Raw genomic sequence first — 19,028 nt, 5'->3', positions numbered from 1 at the left:
CAATTATTCAAATCTCTCCTCCTCAAAGCTAGAATTTCTACGGGATTAGCGGCCCAGGAGAAACAAGCCTCTACTGCCACTGATCCCCCGGAGGAGAATTTACCTTACTTCACAGAGGAACAGGAGGATAACGAGGTAATTCCTATGCCTAAATTGTTTAAAGATGCTTTACTCAAACAGTGGGATTTCCCAGCCTCTGGCCTTAATCCCTCCACCAAGGACAGAAAGTTGTATAAACTTTCCTCTTCCTATGAAGAGCTTCTATCCTTTCCCAAACCGGATGAACCTGTCAAGATCCTTCACTCGGCAGCGGCTGTGCCAGGCGAAGCGGAGGAAGTCCTCCGCCCAGAGGACAAGCGGATTGAACAAATGCTCAAAAGAGGATTCACCGCAGATTCCTGGGCCATTAAAAGTTCTGCAGCAGCTTCCTTTTTCTCCAGAGCCATGCTTCTGTGGCTTCGCCAACTTCAACAGCATATTCCTCCCGATGACTTGAGAGGTCAACAAGACTTCAACAAGGTCTTTGCAGCTGCCCAGTACGTGGCTGATGCCACCTTGCAATCTACTAGATTTTCTGCTAAGTCTATTGCAGCTTCTACAACGGCAAGAAGACTCCTATGGATTCGCCCTTGGCAAGCGGGAGTACGCCAGAAGTGGCAGTTATCCCAGGGACCCTTAAAGCACGACCTTCTTTTCGGTGATCTTCTGGATCCACTCCTTACGGAAACCACGGACAAGAAGAAAGTTTTGGGTCCAACCACAAAAAAGGCTACCAAAACGCAGTCCTTTCGTCGCCCAGGGCGCCAGCAGGATCAAGCGGCGTCCTATCAGAGATCTCCAGGTCAGTATTCCCCCCGCTTTCGTTCCCAAGGTAGGAACTCCAGGGGCAGAGGTTTTCGCTTCCAAAGGGGAGCGTCCTCTAACAGGGCTTCAAAAAAACCTAGATGGTAATCTTTCCTCAATTCCCATAGGGGGTCGTCTAGCCCATTTCGCCTCTAACTGGCGTCTCACCTCCAAGGACCCCTGGGTCATTGACACTGTTCAAACAGGTCTTCTTTTAGAATTTATTTCTCCCCCCCCAAAACGTTTTATTTCCTGCCCTTCTCCCAGGTCCTCCTCAGATTGTAACCGTATGGAGGAGGCCATTTCTCATTTATTGTCCATCAGAGCCATTCAACCGGTTCCTTCCGGTCAGAAGGGCCTAGGTTTTTACTCCATCCTATTTATGGTTCCAAAGTCCTCCGGAGGTTGGAGAGCTATTTTGGATTTAAAGAAGCTAAACCTATTCATCAAATATAGGAAGTTTAAGATGCACTCCTTATCTTCTATTTTGGCCGCCATCCACTCGGGAGATTTCATGGTCTCCTTAGACCTCACTGAGGCCTACCTCCACATTCCTATAGCCAAATGCCACAGAAAATTTTTACGTTTTTCCTTTCAAGGCAGGCATTTCCAGTATAGGGCGATGCCATTTGGCCTTTCCTCGGCCCCTCGGGTCTTTACAAAGCTCTTGGGGTCCCTGGCGGCCTATATCCGGGCGTTTCCCATCCACATTTTATGTTATCTTGATGATATTTTGATTCATGGGAACTCCCTAGAGAAAGTGAAAACAGACCTTTCTGTCACCATGTCAGTCCTTCAGGACCATGGATTTTCCATCAACTTTGATAAAAGTCACCTCCAACCTTCCACATCCATCTTACACCTGGGATCCATTATTAATTCAGAATCCTCCCAGGTTTTTCTCTCTCCCGAGAGAAAACTCAGTATAGGGGAGTTAATTTCTAACATTTTATCTAATTCTTCAGTATCCATAGTAACTCTGTCATCCCTTTTGGGGAAGATGGTGTCATGCATAGGCATCATTCCCTGGGCTCGCCTTCATGCTAGGGAACTCCAGTGGCTCCTATTACCCTTTCAGAGATCGGGGCACAGCAACTCAAATCGTCGCATTGTCATCCCACCAAGTGTTCGCAGATCCTTCAAGTGGTGGAAGTCTCCGGCCATGGACAAAGGATCCCCGTTCAGGTGCCCGGATCAATTTGTCATCACCACAGATGCCAGTCTATCGGGATGGGGCGCCCACGCCCAGGGGATGATAGCCCAGGGCACGTGGTCCCCGGAGGAAGCTTCCAGGCCAATCAATTGGCTAGAGTTAAGAGCCGTTTCCCTGGCTCTGAAGCATTTCTCCCCTCGCATTCCCAACCGGCACGTTCTCATTCTCACCGACAACATTGCCACAAAAAGCCATATCTGCAGACAGGGGGGCACGAGATCCAAGGCCCTCATGAGGGAGGCCCTCAAGTTAGGCCTTTGGGCGGAAAAACATCTTCGGTCGCTCCTAGCAGACCACATCTCGGGGAGCCTCAACGTCCAGGCGGATTGGCTATCTCGAGCAACGATAGACCCAGGAGAGTGGAATCTCCATCAAGACCTGTTCCATCAAATCAGCCTCAGATTCGGCCTACCAATCCTGGATCTCTTCGCGACCAATGCGAACGCCCAACTCCCTCGCTTCTTTTCCAGATTTCCATCCCCGGGAGCGGAAGCAATCAATGCCCTCCGGAGTCCATGGCCTCCAGGCCTACTCTACGCATTTCCTCCAATTCCAATTCTCCCGGACGTGATTCACAAGGTCCTCACCGAGAGGGCCCGAGTAATCTTAATCGCCCCTCATTGGCCCCGCCGGCCCTGGTTCGCGGACCTCCAACAGCTGTCCGTCCAGGACCCTTGGCGACTCCCCGTTTCGGGGGATATGCTGCGGCAGGGGGCTTCATTCCATCCAGACCCGGAGTGGTTCCACCTCACCGCCTGGCTGTTATCAGGAGAGACTTAGAACTGCGTGGTCATGACCCCGATTCAGTGGAGGTCATTTTAAAGGCCAGAAGGGGTTCGACCAATCGAATCTACGACCACACGTGGTCCAAGTTTCACCAGTGGTGTCTACAGGAAGGTCTCTCCCCTCTGTGCATCCCCATACACAGAATCATTTCCTTCCTTATGCAAGGCTTCCATAAAGGACTTTCCACCAGCACCCTCCGGCGTCATCTGGCAGCCATTTCATCTGTCCTAGGGGGTCCCCGCAGACAGCCTCTCCGATCCTTCCCTGAAGTTCAGGAATTCCTCAAGGGCATAGCCAACCTCAGACCTTCCAAGGTCCACAGGTACCCATCCTGGGATTTGCCACGGGTTCTCCATTCCCTCACGCAGGCACCCTACGAACCCTTAAAATCGGCGTCCCTCAGGTACCTATCCTTTAAGGTAGCATTCCTGGTGGCTATTACCTCTGCACGACGCATTTCGGAGTTGGCTGCCCTCTCGATCAGGCAGGACCTTTGTCAATTTCATCAGGACAAGGTAGTCTTGCGACTGGACCCCACCTTCTTACCCAAGGTCAGTTCCATGTTCCACAGAACTCAGGATATTGTCCTACCATCCTTCTGCCTCCAACGAGACCATCCCTTGGCAATTAGATGGCACACCCTGGATCTTATTAGAGCGCTGAGAATCTATATCCAACGCACTGGACCCTTTCGGAGGTCAGAAGCACTGTTTATAGCCTATCACCCCAGAGTCATGGGTGCCAAAGTGTCTTCAACAGTAATAGGCCGTTGGATCAGAGGGACTATATCTAAGGCCTATGAATCGGCCTCCCTCTCAGTCCCAAGGAACATCACAGCGCATTCCACCAGGAGCGCAGCCACCTCGGCCGCTTGGGCGACTCAAGCCCCGTTGGAGGAGGTCTGCAAAGCAGCCACTTGGGCCTCGCCAAATTCCTTCATCAGGCACTACAAGATTGATGCTTACGCTTCAGCGGACGCTGCCTTCGGCAGAAGGGTACTCCAATCCGTTATCTCACACGATAGCAATCTAATCCCTCCCTAGGGACCATCTCTTGGGTATGTCCCATGTGACTGCTGGACCCGCTCCTTCAGTACGGAGAATAGGCGTTGATTGCTTACCTGAACGCCTCTTCTCGTACGGTGAGCGGGTACAGCAGTCACTTCCCGCCCTTGTATGTGTCTTCTTTACCTTCTATAATCCTTTTTCCTCTAACAATAAGAGTTGAACACTACAGAGCTTCACAGCTGAGCCTAGTCTATGGATTCGCGAATTCTGGGGAAGGGGCGGATCCGGCAAGCTTTTTTAACACTAGGCTCAGTTCCACCGGATTGGACATGAGCAACCCATGTGACTGCTGTACCCGCTCACCGTACGAGAAGAGGCGTTCAGGTAAGCAATCAACGCCTATTTTAGAGATGCTTGGCCAAAAAATGTTGGGAACCACCAGTGGTGGTATTCAGCTGGTTCTATCCAGGTCGGGCAAATCAGTAGCGCTGACTGTGGGTGGTCCTGCCCACTCAATGCGATGTAAGCACATCACGTTTTTGAGACTCTGAGCATGTACAGAAGGCGCACTCCCATTTTATTTATTTATTTAATTTATTTATTTATTATTTAGATTTGTATGCCGCCCCTCTCCGCAGACTCGGGGCGGCTCACAACAAAGTGAAACAATTTACAACAAATCTAAATTACAGTTTAAAAATATTTTAAAAACCCATTTGCTAACTGGTATGGAAGGTAAACAAATACCACCTCTGAGAACCATTGATGTACAGCTGGGAACCACTGATGTACATAGAAGGAGGAGCATATTAGCTCCATTTCTCCTTTACAATTATTTTCTATAGCCTTCACATGCAGACATTAAATCCATGTAACTTTCTATCACCCATGTGTAGAATTATTATAGAACAGTAGTATAGGATGGAGAAAACTTCATGATTGCTTCCCCACACAGTCATTTTAGAGTTAATTTTTAAAGATTAAATAAAGTATGTGTGGTATGTCAGGGAAATATCCCCTATTGTACCTCCCAACATTTGACTGTTTGAAGTTTCCTCTTTGTTGACTTTCAATATTGCAGTTAATCTGGAGACAAAGTTTAAAAGAAGCATTGGAGTGTGTAACAGAAAGGCATGGGAGGGGACACGTTTAACTTAAGGAAATATGACCTTAGTTTTTAAAAATGATTTAAAACATAGTTAATTTATTTATTTTATTTATTTATTCAATTTTTAATGCCGCCCTTCTCCTTAGACTCAGGGTGGCTTAGGTTAATGCACGGAGGTTGTAAATAATGTTTTTTAGGTAGGAAAACTAACTAGTCTTTTTTTAGTTCTAGATACAGCAGGCCAAGAAGAATTTGGAGCCATGCGGGAACAGTATATGAGGACTGGAGAAGGCTTTCTGCTTGTCTTTTCAGTCACAGATAGAGGAAGGTAAGGGAAGTCTGCATGAGTTCTATCACATCTAATGTGGCTAGAATAATCCAACACAGATTGCTTAGGAGTATCTGGCCCTAGTGAATTAATTTTTCTTCAAAGATCCGTAGCAATGTCTGACTAACTCAGTTCAAACAAGAAAATGGTGGATTCAGTTTTCTTGAGTACAGCTTTACCAGCCCACACAAAAGAGTTTCAGGGTAGGATAAGAAGCAATAGAAACTAATCAAGGAGAGAAGCAACCCAAGAGTTAAGGAGAAATTTCCTATTGGTTATAGCAATTAATCAGTGGAACAACTTGCCTCCAGAAGTTGTAAATGCTCTTAACAGTGGAAGTTTTAAAGAAGATATTGGACAACCTTTGTCTGAAATTGTATAGGGTTTCCTGCCAGAGCAGGGGGTTGGACTAAAAGACCTCTAGGGTCCCTTCCAACTTTGTTATTCTGTTAAGGATTATGAGATGAAAGAACTACTAGTTGGGATAGTTCCTAATAGTTTTTCTTCCCTTATTTCCCAGTTTTGAAGAAATTTATAAATTTCAAAGACAAATTCTTAGAGTAAAAGATCGTGATGAGTTCCCCATGATTCTAGTTGGAAACAAAGCTGACCTGGACCATCAGAGACAGGTAAGAATTTGTTAGGAACGAAATGTCAAAAAGAATGTGGTTTTTAAAAATGCCATTATAGAAGAATATATGGCAGTGGGTTCAGTTCTTGACATCTTCAGATAGAATGCTTACATTTGAAACTCTGGAATGGTACTGCTCTAATTATTTTTTTTAGGAGGTTACCCTCTTGATGGATTAATTATTTGCCATCAGGCTGGTGACAACTTTTAGCAGCCACATTCTGGCCCAAAATAAATCAGGCTGTCATGCTCTGCAGTTAAGAACTTTCATACTTAAATATTTAGATAGGAAGCCATTCTTCCTAATTTATGAAAGCATTTCTGCATTAAATCAACTTCTTCTCTGAGCAATTGCCATTTGAATGTTATTCAGGGCAATATCTAAGCGATGAGACAATTATCATGACATCATTATTAAGGCATGAGTCTCTTTCCAATTATGCTTCCAACACTTCCGATACCAACAATTACTCATAGCATTAGAAACCGAGGATTGTTTTTCATTCGTAGTAGCAATAACCCTTTCAGAAAATTGATTTATTCGAATATAACTAAAAGAGAAGTTATTTTGAAACGAATAGCATGTTAAGAGGAAGTCACCTAGCAACATGGATGCAAAAGGGTAGAATCTTCCTGTCAGTGAAAGTAGCTGGCATTTATGGGAGATACCTCTGTTCCCCTTTCCCCATCAGCAGCCAGCATCTTGGATGCTTTGTTGAAGTGATGTCCCAGGTGACATGACAATATCATGCAAATGCCATGCAATATATGAGGGATGGTGTACAGTACATGATGCACATCAGTGCTGGGTTGCTCCTGATTTGGACTGGTTCATAGAACTGGTAGCACTGGAGATGGGAAGCTCTGCCCACCCACCCCAGGACACTTCTGCGCATACGCAGAAGCATTGCATGCACAAGCACACATGCACACAAACTGATAGCAAAATCATTTAGAACCCGCTGATGCACGTGACATTGCTTGCTCTCCTCTCCCCCTGAACACCATGTCCAGTCGTTCATTACCATGTCCATTAGCACATCACCATGTCCATTATTAACATGGCCACTGATATGGAATGCTGTTATGTACGAGTGTAACACTTACATAGCATAATTTCTTATAACAAATTGGCTGTTAGGCATCATTAGTTGACAGTCTTTATCTTTGCTTAGTCTCTTGTGGGCTCAAATTAAACATCCTCTTTACTGATCAAAATAATTCAATCACAGTTGATGGGAGAAATTGCATGCCAGCATAAGAATTTGTTCTATGGAGAGGGCAGAGCCTGAATTAGTTACTCTGGTTACCAAAACACATCGGTGTTTGCTGTTATATACAGCATATCTTTTCTTTATATTCTCAGGTAACACAGGAGGAAGGTCAGCAATTAGCACGGCAGTTGAAAGTAACCTATATGGAAGCTTCAGCAAAAATACGGCTCAATGTAGATCAAGCTTTTCACGAACTTGTCCGAGTTATAAGGTAAACTTTGAATGGCAAATGCATAGAAATGCATTTTAACTTTTTTCCTTTTTCTTTCCATTTTATTATTTATGGAGTTTATTCTTTGATTGTTTTATATAAAGAGTGGGCCAAAGTCATACATAAAATTGTTATGTTTTTTTGGGGGGGGAAATCTAGTGTAAAGTTAAATGTGAATTCCTTTTATGAGCAGAAGGTATGTTGTTTTAGATATAGTAATCTCAACAGCATTAGCTTCTGTACTTCATAAATAATTTGCCAAGAGTTACAGGATCCTCTTTTCCTTAGATAATACTGTATAATGATTCCATTTCAGTAATGTAATTCTAACAATGGATCAACCTAAAGAGTTTTTTCAAATCAGTTTTCAATTCATTTTTAATAAGTTTCTTAAAAGAAAGTGCTTATTTTTTCTCTTAGCATGACATTATTTGGAAAGTTATTTTTGTTCACAAGTCCAATTTGATGGTTGGAAATTTTCTCAGGATTTGGAATCTCTTTTCTTTGCCATCCCTTTTTTTTGTTATTAATGTTATCAGTAAAAAATACATGCTGCTAAATACTTTGAATATACAAGAGACTTTTTAAATTAACGTTATCATATTTTTTTTCATATCCATATTATTGGCATTACTGAATTTATATTTCTGCTAAGATTTTTTTTTAATTAAAAGTCTTTGGATAAGACATATGACATAGAAAGTCCAAACTGGGCTTACATAAACAATAATATCATTCTAATATCAAGCAGAATAAAAATAAAATGAAGAACTATCCATTCAGATAGCAGTAAAAGGGGGAGTTAATGGCTAAAAAGTTTTTTAAAAGATGTGTGTATGATACCTTTAAAACAATGCTAGGAAAAGTATGTAGATTTTACAGCTGCCCTGATCAGATATTTGGATGGGTCTGAGCAAAGTCTTGGAAAAGTTCTTTTTTAATTGTGATATGTCTATTTGGGGAATTATACTTTTTATGAATTTAGCAGTCAGAAAGGCGCTGAGGGCCACTAATAAAGGTTTTGGAGATTTCAATAGATTGCCAACTTCCTGTTCTAGATAATTAAACATCTATTTTTGTTTTATCATCACCCTCTTAAGCAGTCTCTAGAAATTAGATATTTGTTAATAGGTAATTGATATTACATTCTTCTCCCTAAAATACCTTTTTAAGGAGCAGCTGTATAGTTAACTTACATTTTCATAACCAATTGTTTATTACATTTGCTTTTTTTGTTTTCCAGTTTCATCTTTCAAGTTTCCCAACTATTATTTTGTGATGGTCTTAGGGTGGTTCTTTGATTGAATAGTAATATTAACCTAGGTTTTTTCAGTCTGAGTCCAAAATATTGAAAATCCAATATCCTGTCCTTTGAAATATGACCACAAAAGTTAATCCGGGAACATACAAGTTGAGCATGCCAACTAAATATTGGCAGGATATGCTATAGCATAAGAGAGGAAGCTAGAATGGAAACATTCTGGATATTGTTGACAAAATGTGATGGACAAAATGTGAACAAATATCTACAGCCTCCCTGTATGGGAGGAGTTTGACCTGGTAACACCCGATGAAGTGGACAAGGCCATTGGAGCTGTGAGTTCCTTCACCTGTTTATTGGACCTCTGTCCTTCCTGGCTGGTTTCGGCCAGCAGGGAAGTGACACGGAGCTGGGTCCAGGAGATTACCAAGGCTTCGTTGAGGGAGGGGTCCTTCCCAGCTCCCTACAAGGAGGCACTTGTGTGCCCCCTCCTCAATAAGTCTTCCCTGGATCCAGCTGTATTTAACAACTATCGTCCTGTCTCCAATCTTCCCATTATGGGGAAGGTTGTTGAGAAGGTAGTGTCGCTCTAGAGGTCCCTGGATGAAGCTGATTATCTAGGCTCTCAGCATTTAGGATTCAGACCTGACTACAGCATGGAAACTGCTTTGGTTGTGCTGATGGATGATCTCTGGTGGGCCCAGAATAGGGGTTTATCCTCTATCCTGGTGCTCCTTGACCTCTCAGCGGCTTTCAATACTATCAACCAACTTCTGCACTGACTCGAGGGGTTGGAAATGGGAGGCACCATCCTATAATGGTTCTCCTCCTACCTCTCTGATTGGTCACAGTCGGTGTTAGTGGGGGTCAGAGGTCAACTCTGAGGTCCCTCCCTTGTGGGGTTCCCCAGGGGTTGGTCCTCCCCCCCTGCTGTTTAATATCTACATGAAACCCAAGGGCATGGGGTGAGCCGTCGTTGGTATGCTGATGGGGGTCAGAAGTCAACACTGGAGAGGCGGGAGGGGAGGGGGCACCGATGTCTGGGGTGGCGGAGGGTCAGAATATCCCGGTCTTGCTGGGGAGAGGCAGATATGGTGGGGGCCACAGAGCTAGCCGTTCTAGGGGAATGATGGATCGCTGCTTAATAACGATCCCATGTTCCGGCTCTGTGAACCCAACCCTGGGTACTGGTGATGAGTGTAACTCTGGCCCTGGGCTCAGGCTGCTGCTACTCAATGCCAGGTCGGTGGTAAATAAAGCTCTCCTCATCCGGGATTTAATCCTGGATGAGGAGGCCGACCTGGCTTGTGTAACTGAAACCTGGCTGGGCCCGGAGGGAGGAATCCCTCTCTCTGAAATTTGTCCAGCCGGGTTTCAGATATGGCATCAACCTCGACCCCAGGGAAGGGGGGGAAGAGTGGCTATTATAGCCAGGGAGAGCCCTGGCTTGCGTAGACTCATTTCAAAAGAGATTGCAGGTTGCGAGTCCCTTCTTGTGAAGTTGGACTTAGGGGTTCAGGTGGGCCTGTTTCTCACGTACCTGCCTCCCAGCTGCATGTCACAGGCCCTGCCTGTGCTACTCGAGGAGGTAGCTGGGTTGGTGGAATTCCCCAGATTTGTTGTCTTGGGGGACTTCAACCTGCCGTCACTCGGCAAAACCTCTGGACTGGCACAGGAGTTCATGGCCACCATGACAGCCATGGACCTGACCCAAGTAGTACAGGGTCCGACTCACGAGGGAGGGCACACACCCGAAATGGTATTCCTCTCTGAGCAATTGAGTAATGGTCCGAGACTAAGGGGCTTAGCAGTATTGCCTTTGTCATGGATGGACCATTTTCTACTGCGGCTTGACTTCCTGGCTCCAATCCTTCCCTGTAGGGAGGTGGAACCGATTAGGTTGTTCTGCCCCAGACGCCTGATGGATCCAGAGAGCTTTCAGACTGCGCTTGGGGTTATTCCAGATGCACTTGTCCACAGCTCGGCAGAGTCTCTGGCTGAGGCCTGGAACAAGGCTGCAGCAGAGGCTCTGGACCAAATTGTGCCGTTGCGACCTCTCCGTGGTGCAACGAGGAGCTCCGGAAGTTGAAATGCCAGAAGAGACATCTAGAGAAGCGATAGAGGAAGAGTAAGTCCAAATCCAATCGAACTATTGTAAGACCTTATATTAAGACTTACAAAGTGGCGCTCAAGGCGGCAAGATGCGCGTATCATGCCGCCTTGATTGCATCAGCGGAATCCCACCTGGCCGCTCTGTTCAGGGTGACCCGCTCCCTTCTTAACCAGGGGGGAGTTGGGGAGCCCTTGCAGAGTAGTACCGAGGATTTTAACATGTTTTTCGCTGATAAAATCGCTCGGATCCAGGCGGACCTCGACTCCAATTGGATAACAGAGTCGACTGACAACGAGTCAGTTGAGGTGACTGGGGCACGTACTTGTCCACCTGTCTGGGAAGAGTTTGATCTGGTGACACCTGATAAAGTGGACAAGGCCATTGGAGCTGTGAGTTCTGCCACCTGCTTACTGGATCCGTGTCCCTCCTGGCTGGTTTCTGCCAGCAGGGAGGTTACGCGGAGCTGGGTCCAGGAAATTGTCAACACCTCCTTGGGGAGGGGGTCCTTTCCGACTCCTTATAAGGAGGCTCTTGTGCGCCCCCTCCTCATGAAGCCTTCCCTGGACCCAGCCGTGCTTAATAACTACTGTCCAGTCTCCAACCTTCCCTTTATGGGGAAGGTTGTTGAGAAGGTGGTGGCGCTCCAGCGGTCCTTGGACGAAGCCAATTATCTAAGTCCCCAGCAGTCTGGATTCAGGCCCAACTACAGCACAGAAACTGCTTTGGTCACGTTGATGGATGATCTCTGGCGGGCCCGGGACCGGGGCTTGTCCTCTGTCCTAGTGCTTCTTGACCTCTCAGCAGCTTTCGATACCATCGACCATGGTATCCTTCTGTGCTGGCTGGAGGGGCTGGGAGTGGGAGGCACTGTTCTCTAGTGGTTCTCCTCCTACCTCTCCGGTCGGTCGCAGTCAGTGTTAGTGGGGGGGTCAGAGATCAACCTCGAGGTTACTCCCTTGTGGGGTGCCTCAGGGGTCGGTCCTCTCCCCCCTACTATTCAATATCTACATGAAACCGCTGGGTGACATCATCCAGGGGCATGGTATCATCAGTATGCGGATGATACCCAGTTATACATCTCCACCCCATGTCCAGTCAACGAAGCAATGGAAGTGATGTGCCGGTGCCTGGAGGCTGTTTAGGTCTGGATGGGTGTCAACAGACTCAAACTCAACCCGGATAAGACGGAGTGGCTGTGGGTTCTGCCTCCCAAGGACAATTCCATCTGTCCGTCCATAACCCTGCGGGGGGGGGAATTATTGACCCCCTCAGAGAGGGTCCGCAACTTGGGCATCCTCCCCAATCCACAGCTCACATTAAAGAAACACCTTTCAGCTGTGGCGAGGGGGGCGTTTGCCCAGGTTCGCCTGGTGCAGCAGTTGCGGCCCTATCTGGACCAGGACTCACTGCTCACAGTCACTCATGCCCTCATCACCTCGAGGTTCGACTACTGTAATGCTCTTTACATGGGGCTACCTTTGAAAAGGGTTCGGAAACTTCAGATCGTGCAGAATGCAGCTGCGAGAGCAATCATGGGCTTCCCAAGGTATGCCCATGTTACACCAACACTCCGCAGTCTGCATTGGTTGCCGATCAATTTCTGGTCACAATTCAAAGGGTTGGTTATGACGTATAAAGCCCTTCATTGCATCGGACCAGAATGTCTCCGGGACCGCCTTCTACCGCACGAATCGCAGCGACCGGTTAGGTCCCACAGAGTTGGCCTTCTCCGGGTCCTGTCGACCAAACAATGTTGCTTGGTGGGCCCCAGGAGAAGAGCCTTCTCTGTGGCGGCCCCGACCCTTTGGAATCAGCTCCCCCCAGATATCAGAGTTGCCTCCACGCTCCTTGCCTTTCGCAAGCTCCTTAAAACCCACCTCTGTCAGGCATGGGGGAATTGAAATTTTCCCTTCCCCCTAGGCTTATAGAATTTATACATGGTATGCTTGTATGTATGATTGGTTCTTTAAATTGGGGTTTTTTAGATTATTTTTAATATTAGATTTGTTTACATTGTCTTTTTTATTGTTGTTAGCCGCCCCAAGTCTTCGGACAGGGGCGGCATACAAATCTAATAAATACAAACTCTGAGGTCCCTCCCTTGTGGGGTTTCCCAGGGGTTGGTCTTCTCCCCCCTGCTGTTTAATATCTACATGAAACCTGAGGGCATGGGGTGAGCCATCGTTGGTATGCTGATGACACCCAGTTATACATCTCCATGCCGTGTCCACTCAGTGAAGTAGTGGAAGTGATGTGCCAGTGTCTGGGGGCTGTTAGGGTCTGGTTGGGTGCTAACAGGCTCAAACTCAATCCCGACAAGACGGAGTGGCTTTGGGTTTTGCCTCCCAAGGATACTTCCATCTGTCCATCCATTACCCTGGGGGGGATCTCTGAGAGGGTCTGCAACTTGGGCATTTTCCTCGATCCACAGCTGACTTTAGAACATCATCTTTTTGCTGTGCTGAGAGGGGCGTTTGCCCGGATTCACCTGGTGCAACAGTTGTGGCCCTATTTTGATAAGGAGTCACTGCATTATTCTGCATAAATATCTGGACAGAATATAAATTGCAGCATTCACTTCACTGATGACGTGGTGTTCATAATTGAAGATCCTTTGGAAAAAGGGATAGCATTGATTAGAGAATTACAGGAATTCGGAAAGATTGCAGGGTTAAAAATAAATAAAAACAAAACAAATACAATAACCAGAAACCTTACACAAGACCAAAACAAAAGTTAGAGAGAATTAGAATTTCAAATAGTAAAAAAAACAAACACCAAAATATCTAGGGCTTTGGCTAATTGTTAAATGCTCCTATATAAAAAAAGATAATTATATGAATTTATTAACACAGATTCGGAAATATTTGGAAAATTAAATAAAATTATAATTATCTTTAGTAGAAAGAATCACTACCATTGAAATGAATATTCTACCCAAGATTGTATACTTATTTCAAACAATTCCAATAAAATTAAATATTTTATTTGAAGAATTAAACAAAACAATGTTAAAATCCATTTAGCAAGGGGAAAAGGCCAGAATAAAACAAACTTTTACAGGACTCTAGATTGAGAGGAGGCTTGGGCCTACCAGACTGGGAACTGTGTTATCAGGCAGCTGCGGTGACACGGATTAGAGAATGAATAATCTTAACCAAGAAAATATTAATGATCAAAATTAAGCTCTTGGAATATTGACGGGAATGCGTTCTTGTGGGAGGGAAATAATGAAATACATAATTATTTCCAAAGACATCAAAGAATAAATTAATTGGTGGAGGTCTAGAGGAAAATTAAGCAAAATTTCTATATAAAAAGTTTACAATTGATTTCAACAATGGAAGCATTGGTCTATTCAAATGTCATAGACTTAGATAAAGTAGTTACATATAATGAATTACTAGATGAACAAGGAAAGTTAAAATTGAATCAAGAATTGCAAACATAAGGAATCAGAGTAGACTGGTGGCCCTACCAACAGATCCAAACAAATTAGAAAAAGGACTTAGAGCAATATGGCTTTCAAAATGAAGAATAAGAAATTGATAAACTAACAGGTACGGATGAAAAAATGATTACTAAGGTATATAATTGTTTACTAAATGTAAAATGGAGGAGAAAACTGTAAAATAAATAATGATTACATGGGTAAAATTTGAGAACAAATTTGGGGGAGGGAATTATAAGATGACAATGTTGGCTGCATATAAGGAGAATATATTTAAAATGATTTATAGATGGCATCTCCCATCAGTAAGATTGGCCAAAATGTATCCAATTATACTGCCTAAGTGTTGGAAATGCAATCATGTACAAGGGACATTCTTGACATATCCCAATGCAAAGAAATATTGGAGGAAAATTAAAAATTGGATGGAAGAAATAACAGAGCAAAAAATTGAGATGAGTCCAGAACTGTTTCTATTAGGAATAATAAAAGAAAATATTTAAAAAAGAAATCTATTAAATTATACAACACATAATCCGGTTCCGGTGGGGGAAGGAGAAGGAGGGTGGAATCATAGCTCCACCTGACTACGGTTTAAACACCGAAAAATATAGGAAACCCCCGTTGAGTCAGCAAACCTGTTTCAGAGTTTTGGGGAGGCGAAGTGTCCCCTTTTTCGGAGATCCTTGATTCGGTGGTGTTCGTGGCGGTGGTGAGCTGTTTGGCCGCGAACACGCCTGGAGTCAGATCGGCGGAGACGCAGTGGAATGGCGGCTGCCATTTGCAGCTGAGCTGCGCTGCCGGGAGTGAATCAGAGATACCAGACAGCTCGTCTGCAGTCCGGGAGGTGAGCATTTGCTGCGTAAAATGATGCAAATGCCTCACTTTCCCAGGGTTTTTTCTGTCTCCTTCGTTGCGAAGTCTGTCAGATCGATCAGCTGGGAAGCGGTAATGGCAGCAGCTAATTAGAACACAGCTGCCTGCCATTAGCTGCATGTTGCCGTCCTTTGTAGCTGCGCTCGAAAGATGGGGAGATTTGGAGGCTGGAAGAGAGCACCCCTCAATAAGATCCTGATGCCCTGCTGCTCCAGAATGTCTTTCGGGTGGTTTTTATTGGGGAAATACTACCGAGAAGGCTGAGCACTAAGACTGAACAAGACAACTGGACCTTCGGTACTAAATTTGTTCCCGGGACGCTGTGGCGCCAAATGGTGGGGGCGCCCGACGTCGGGGGGACCATTAAAATGGAGGCCGTGGTGCAGGTTTGGAACCGGAGAGACTATTGTGAGGGGAGATGCCACCCAGGAAGAACAGCGGACATTGGAAGGCGACTGAAGCAAACGACAGGAGCAAGGAAGGACACAAGGTTAAGGAAGTCGGAGGAAATAATAACTAAGCCATATGGACTTGGACTGGGGATGCTGGTCAGGGGTCAGGGCCAGCACTTTGGTGATTTCTTTCCCAGAAACCTGGACAATTGCTAAGTGGACGATCATATCAAACCCTTAAGAAGCCATTTATTTAGACTTTGGCACCATCTTTCTGCTGACTATTTAAGAGCTGCTGACTGACTCCTTTTTCTATATATTTTTTATATATTTAATATATTTTTATACTTAGCTGTTTTCATATTTTACCTGTTTTAATAATTAATTAATTAATTGGGAATTGTATTTTATATATTTATTAGTGTTTTAAACTGTTATTAATTTAATCTATTTTTAATATTGGGGGTTTCTAAATTAATGGATGATTGGGATAGATATACCTGTGTGCATGAGTTGAATTGCTGGTATGATTGGGATGGCTGGGGTAGGTGGGGTTACGGTATGGTTGAGATGAATGGTAACAGTATGAATGATAGATTTGGCCCACCTGACGCTCGAGAGGCGGGAGGGGAAGGGGCACCGATCTCTGGGGTGGCAGAGGGTTGGAATATTCCAGTGTTGCTGGGGAGAGGCAGATATGGCGGGGGCCACGGAGTTAGCCATTCCAGGGGAACGAGTGATCATTGCTTAATAACGATGCCTTGTTCTGGCTCCGTGAGCCCAATCTTGGGTACTGGTGATGAGTGTAACTCTGGCCCTGGGCTCAGGTTGCTGCTGCTCAATGCCAGGTCGGTGGTAAATAAAGCTCTCCTCATCCGGGATTTGATCCTGGATGAGGAGGCCGACCTGGCATGTATTACTGAAACCTGGCTGGGCCCAGAGGGAGGTGTTCCTCTCTCTGAAATTTGCCCAGCCGGGTTTCAGATATTGCATCAACCTCGACCCCAGTGAAGGGGGGGGAGGAGTGGCTATTATAGCCAGGGAGAGCTTTTGCCTACGTAGACTCATTGCTCCGGAAATTGCGGGTTGCAAGTCTATCTTGATGAAGTTGGACTTAGGGGTTCAGGTGGGCTTATTTCTCATGTACCTGCCTCCCAGCTGCGTGTCAAACGCCCTGCCTGTGCTACTCGAGGAGGTAGCCGGGTTGGCGGTGGAGTTCCCCGGACTTATTGCCGTCACTCGGCGAAACCCCTGGGTTGGCACAGGAGTTCATGGCCACCATGACAGCCATGGACCTGACTCAAGTAGTACAGGGTCCGACTCACGAGGGAGGGCACGCACCTGACATGGTATTCCTTTCCGAGCAATTGAGTAATGGTCTGAGACTAAGGGGCTTAGAAGCATTGCCTTTGTCATGGTCAGACCATTTTCTACTACGGCTTGACTTCCTGGCTCCAATCCTTCCCCGCAGGGAGGTGGAACCAATTAAGATGTTCCGCCCCAGACGCCTGATGGACCCAGAGGGCTTTCAGACGGCGCTTGGGGTTATTCCAGAGGCACTCATCCACAGTTTGGCGAAGTCTCTTGCGGAGGCCTGGAACAAGGCTGCAGCGGAGGCTCTTGACCGGATTGCGCCTTTGCGACCTCTCCGTGGCGCTAGACCCCGTAGAGCTCCATGGTTCAACGAGGAGCTCCGGGAGTTGAAACACCAGAAGAGACGTCTAGAGAAGCGATGGAGGAAGAGTATGTCTGAATCTGATCGAACACTTGTAAGAGCTTTTATTAAGACTTACAAAGTGGCACTCAAGGCGGCAAGATGCACGTACCATGCCGCCTTGATTGCATCAGCGGAATCCCGCCCGACCGCTCTGTTTAGGGTGACCCGCTCCCTTCTTAATCAGGGGGGAGTTGGGGAGCCCTTGCAGAGCAGTGCCGAGGATTTTAATACGTTTTTCGCTGATAAAATCGCTCAGATCCGGGCCAACCTCGACTCCAATTGGGAAACAGAGTCGACTGACAACGAATCAGTCGAGGTGACTGGGGCACGTACTTGTCCACCTGTCTGGGAAGAGTTTGATCTGGTGACACCTGATGAAGTGGACAAGGCCATTGGATCTGTGAGTTCCACCACCTGTTTACTAGATCTGTGTCCCTCCTGGTTGGTCTCGGCCAGCAGGGAGGTGACACGGAGCTGGGGCCAGGAGATTACCAACGCTTCCTTGGGGAGGGGAGTTTTTCCAACACTCTATAAAGAGGCGCTCGTGCGCCCCCTCCTCAAGAAGCCTTCCCTGGACCCAGCCATACTTAATAACTATTGGCCAGTCTCCAACCTTCCCTTTATTGGGAAGGTTGTTAAGAAGGTGGCGGCGCTCCAGCTCCAACGGTCCTTGGAAGAAGCCCATTATCTAGGTCCCCAGCAGTCGGGTTTCAGGCCCGGTTACAGCACAGAAACTGCTTTGGTCGCGTTGATGGATGATCTCTGGCGGGCCCGGGACAGGGGTTTATCCTCTGTCCTGGTGCTCCTTGACCTCTCAGCGGCTTTCGATACCATCGACCATGGTATCCTTCTGCACCGGCTGGAGGGGTTGGGGGTGGGAGGCACTGTACTTCAGTGGTTCTCCTCCTACCTCTCCAGTCGGTCGCAATCGGTGTTAGTGGAGGGTCAGAGGTCGACTCCGAGGTCTCCCTTGTGGGGTGCCTCAGGGGTCGGTCCTCTCCCCCCTGCTATTTAATATCTACATGAAACCGCTGGGTGAGATCATCCAAGGGCATGGGGTGAGGTATCATCAGTACGCTGATGATACCCAGCTTTACATCTCCACCCCATGTCCAGTCAACAAAGCAGTGGAGGTGATGTGCCGGTGTCTGGAGGCTGTTGGGGCCTGGATGGGTGTCAACAGACTCAAACTCAACCCGGATAAGACGGAGTGGCTGTGGGTTTTGCCTCCCAAGGACAATTCCATCTGTCTGTCTATTACCCTGGAGCGGGAATTATTGACCCCCTCGGAGAGGGTCCGCAACTTGGGCATCCTCCTCGATCCACAGCTCACATTAGAGAACCATCTTTCAGCTGTGGCGAGGGGGGCGTTTGCCCAGGTTCGCCTGGTGCACCAGTTGCGGCCCTATCTGGTCCGGGACTCATTGCTCACAGTCACTTATGCCCTCATTACCTCGAGGTTCGACTACTGTAATGCTCTCTACATGGGGCTACCTTTGAAAAGTGTTCGGACAGTTCAGATTGTGCAGAATGCAGCTGCGAGAGCAGTCATGGGCTTACCTAGGTATGCCCATGTTTCGCCATCACTCCGCAGTCTGCATTGGCTGCTGATCAATTTCCGGTCACAATTCAAAGTGTTGGTTATGACCTTTAAAGCCCTTCATGGCACTGGACCAGAATATCTCCGAGACCGCCTTCTGCTGCAAAAATCCCAGCGACCGATTAGGTCCCACAGAGTGGGCCTTCTCCGGGTCCCGTCAACTAAACAATGTCAGTTGGCGGGCCCCAGGGGAAGAGCTTTCTCTGTGGCGGCCCCG

At 46.5% G+C, this 19,028-nt stretch overlaps 1 protein-coding gene across 1 annotated transcript in view; it reads left to right on the top strand.

The window, feature by feature from the left end:
- The window catches only part of RRAS2 (RAS related 2), a 93,395-nt gene that overhangs the window by 58,308 nt on the left and 16,059 nt on the right, over positions 1-19,028 (top strand). The window contains exons 3-5 of the mRNA XM_070763820.1: positions 5,183-5,285; positions 5,806-5,914; positions 7,283-7,401. Coding sequence (XP_070619921.1) covers positions 5,183-5,285; positions 5,806-5,914; positions 7,283-7,401 — 331 coding nt within the window. The remainder of the gene's footprint in view (positions 1-5,182; positions 5,286-5,805; positions 5,915-7,282; positions 7,402-19,028) is intronic.

Source organism: Erythrolamprus reginae, chromosome 1, assembly GCF_031021105.1.
Source record: "Erythrolamprus reginae isolate rEryReg1 chromosome 1, rEryReg1.hap1, whole genome shotgun sequence".
Classification (NCBI taxonomy): Eukaryota; Metazoa; Chordata; class Lepidosauria; order Squamata; family Dipsadidae; genus Erythrolamprus; species Erythrolamprus reginae.
The sequence above is the reverse complement of the archived record's forward strand: the minus strand, read 5'-3'. Positions and strand labels throughout refer to the sequence as shown.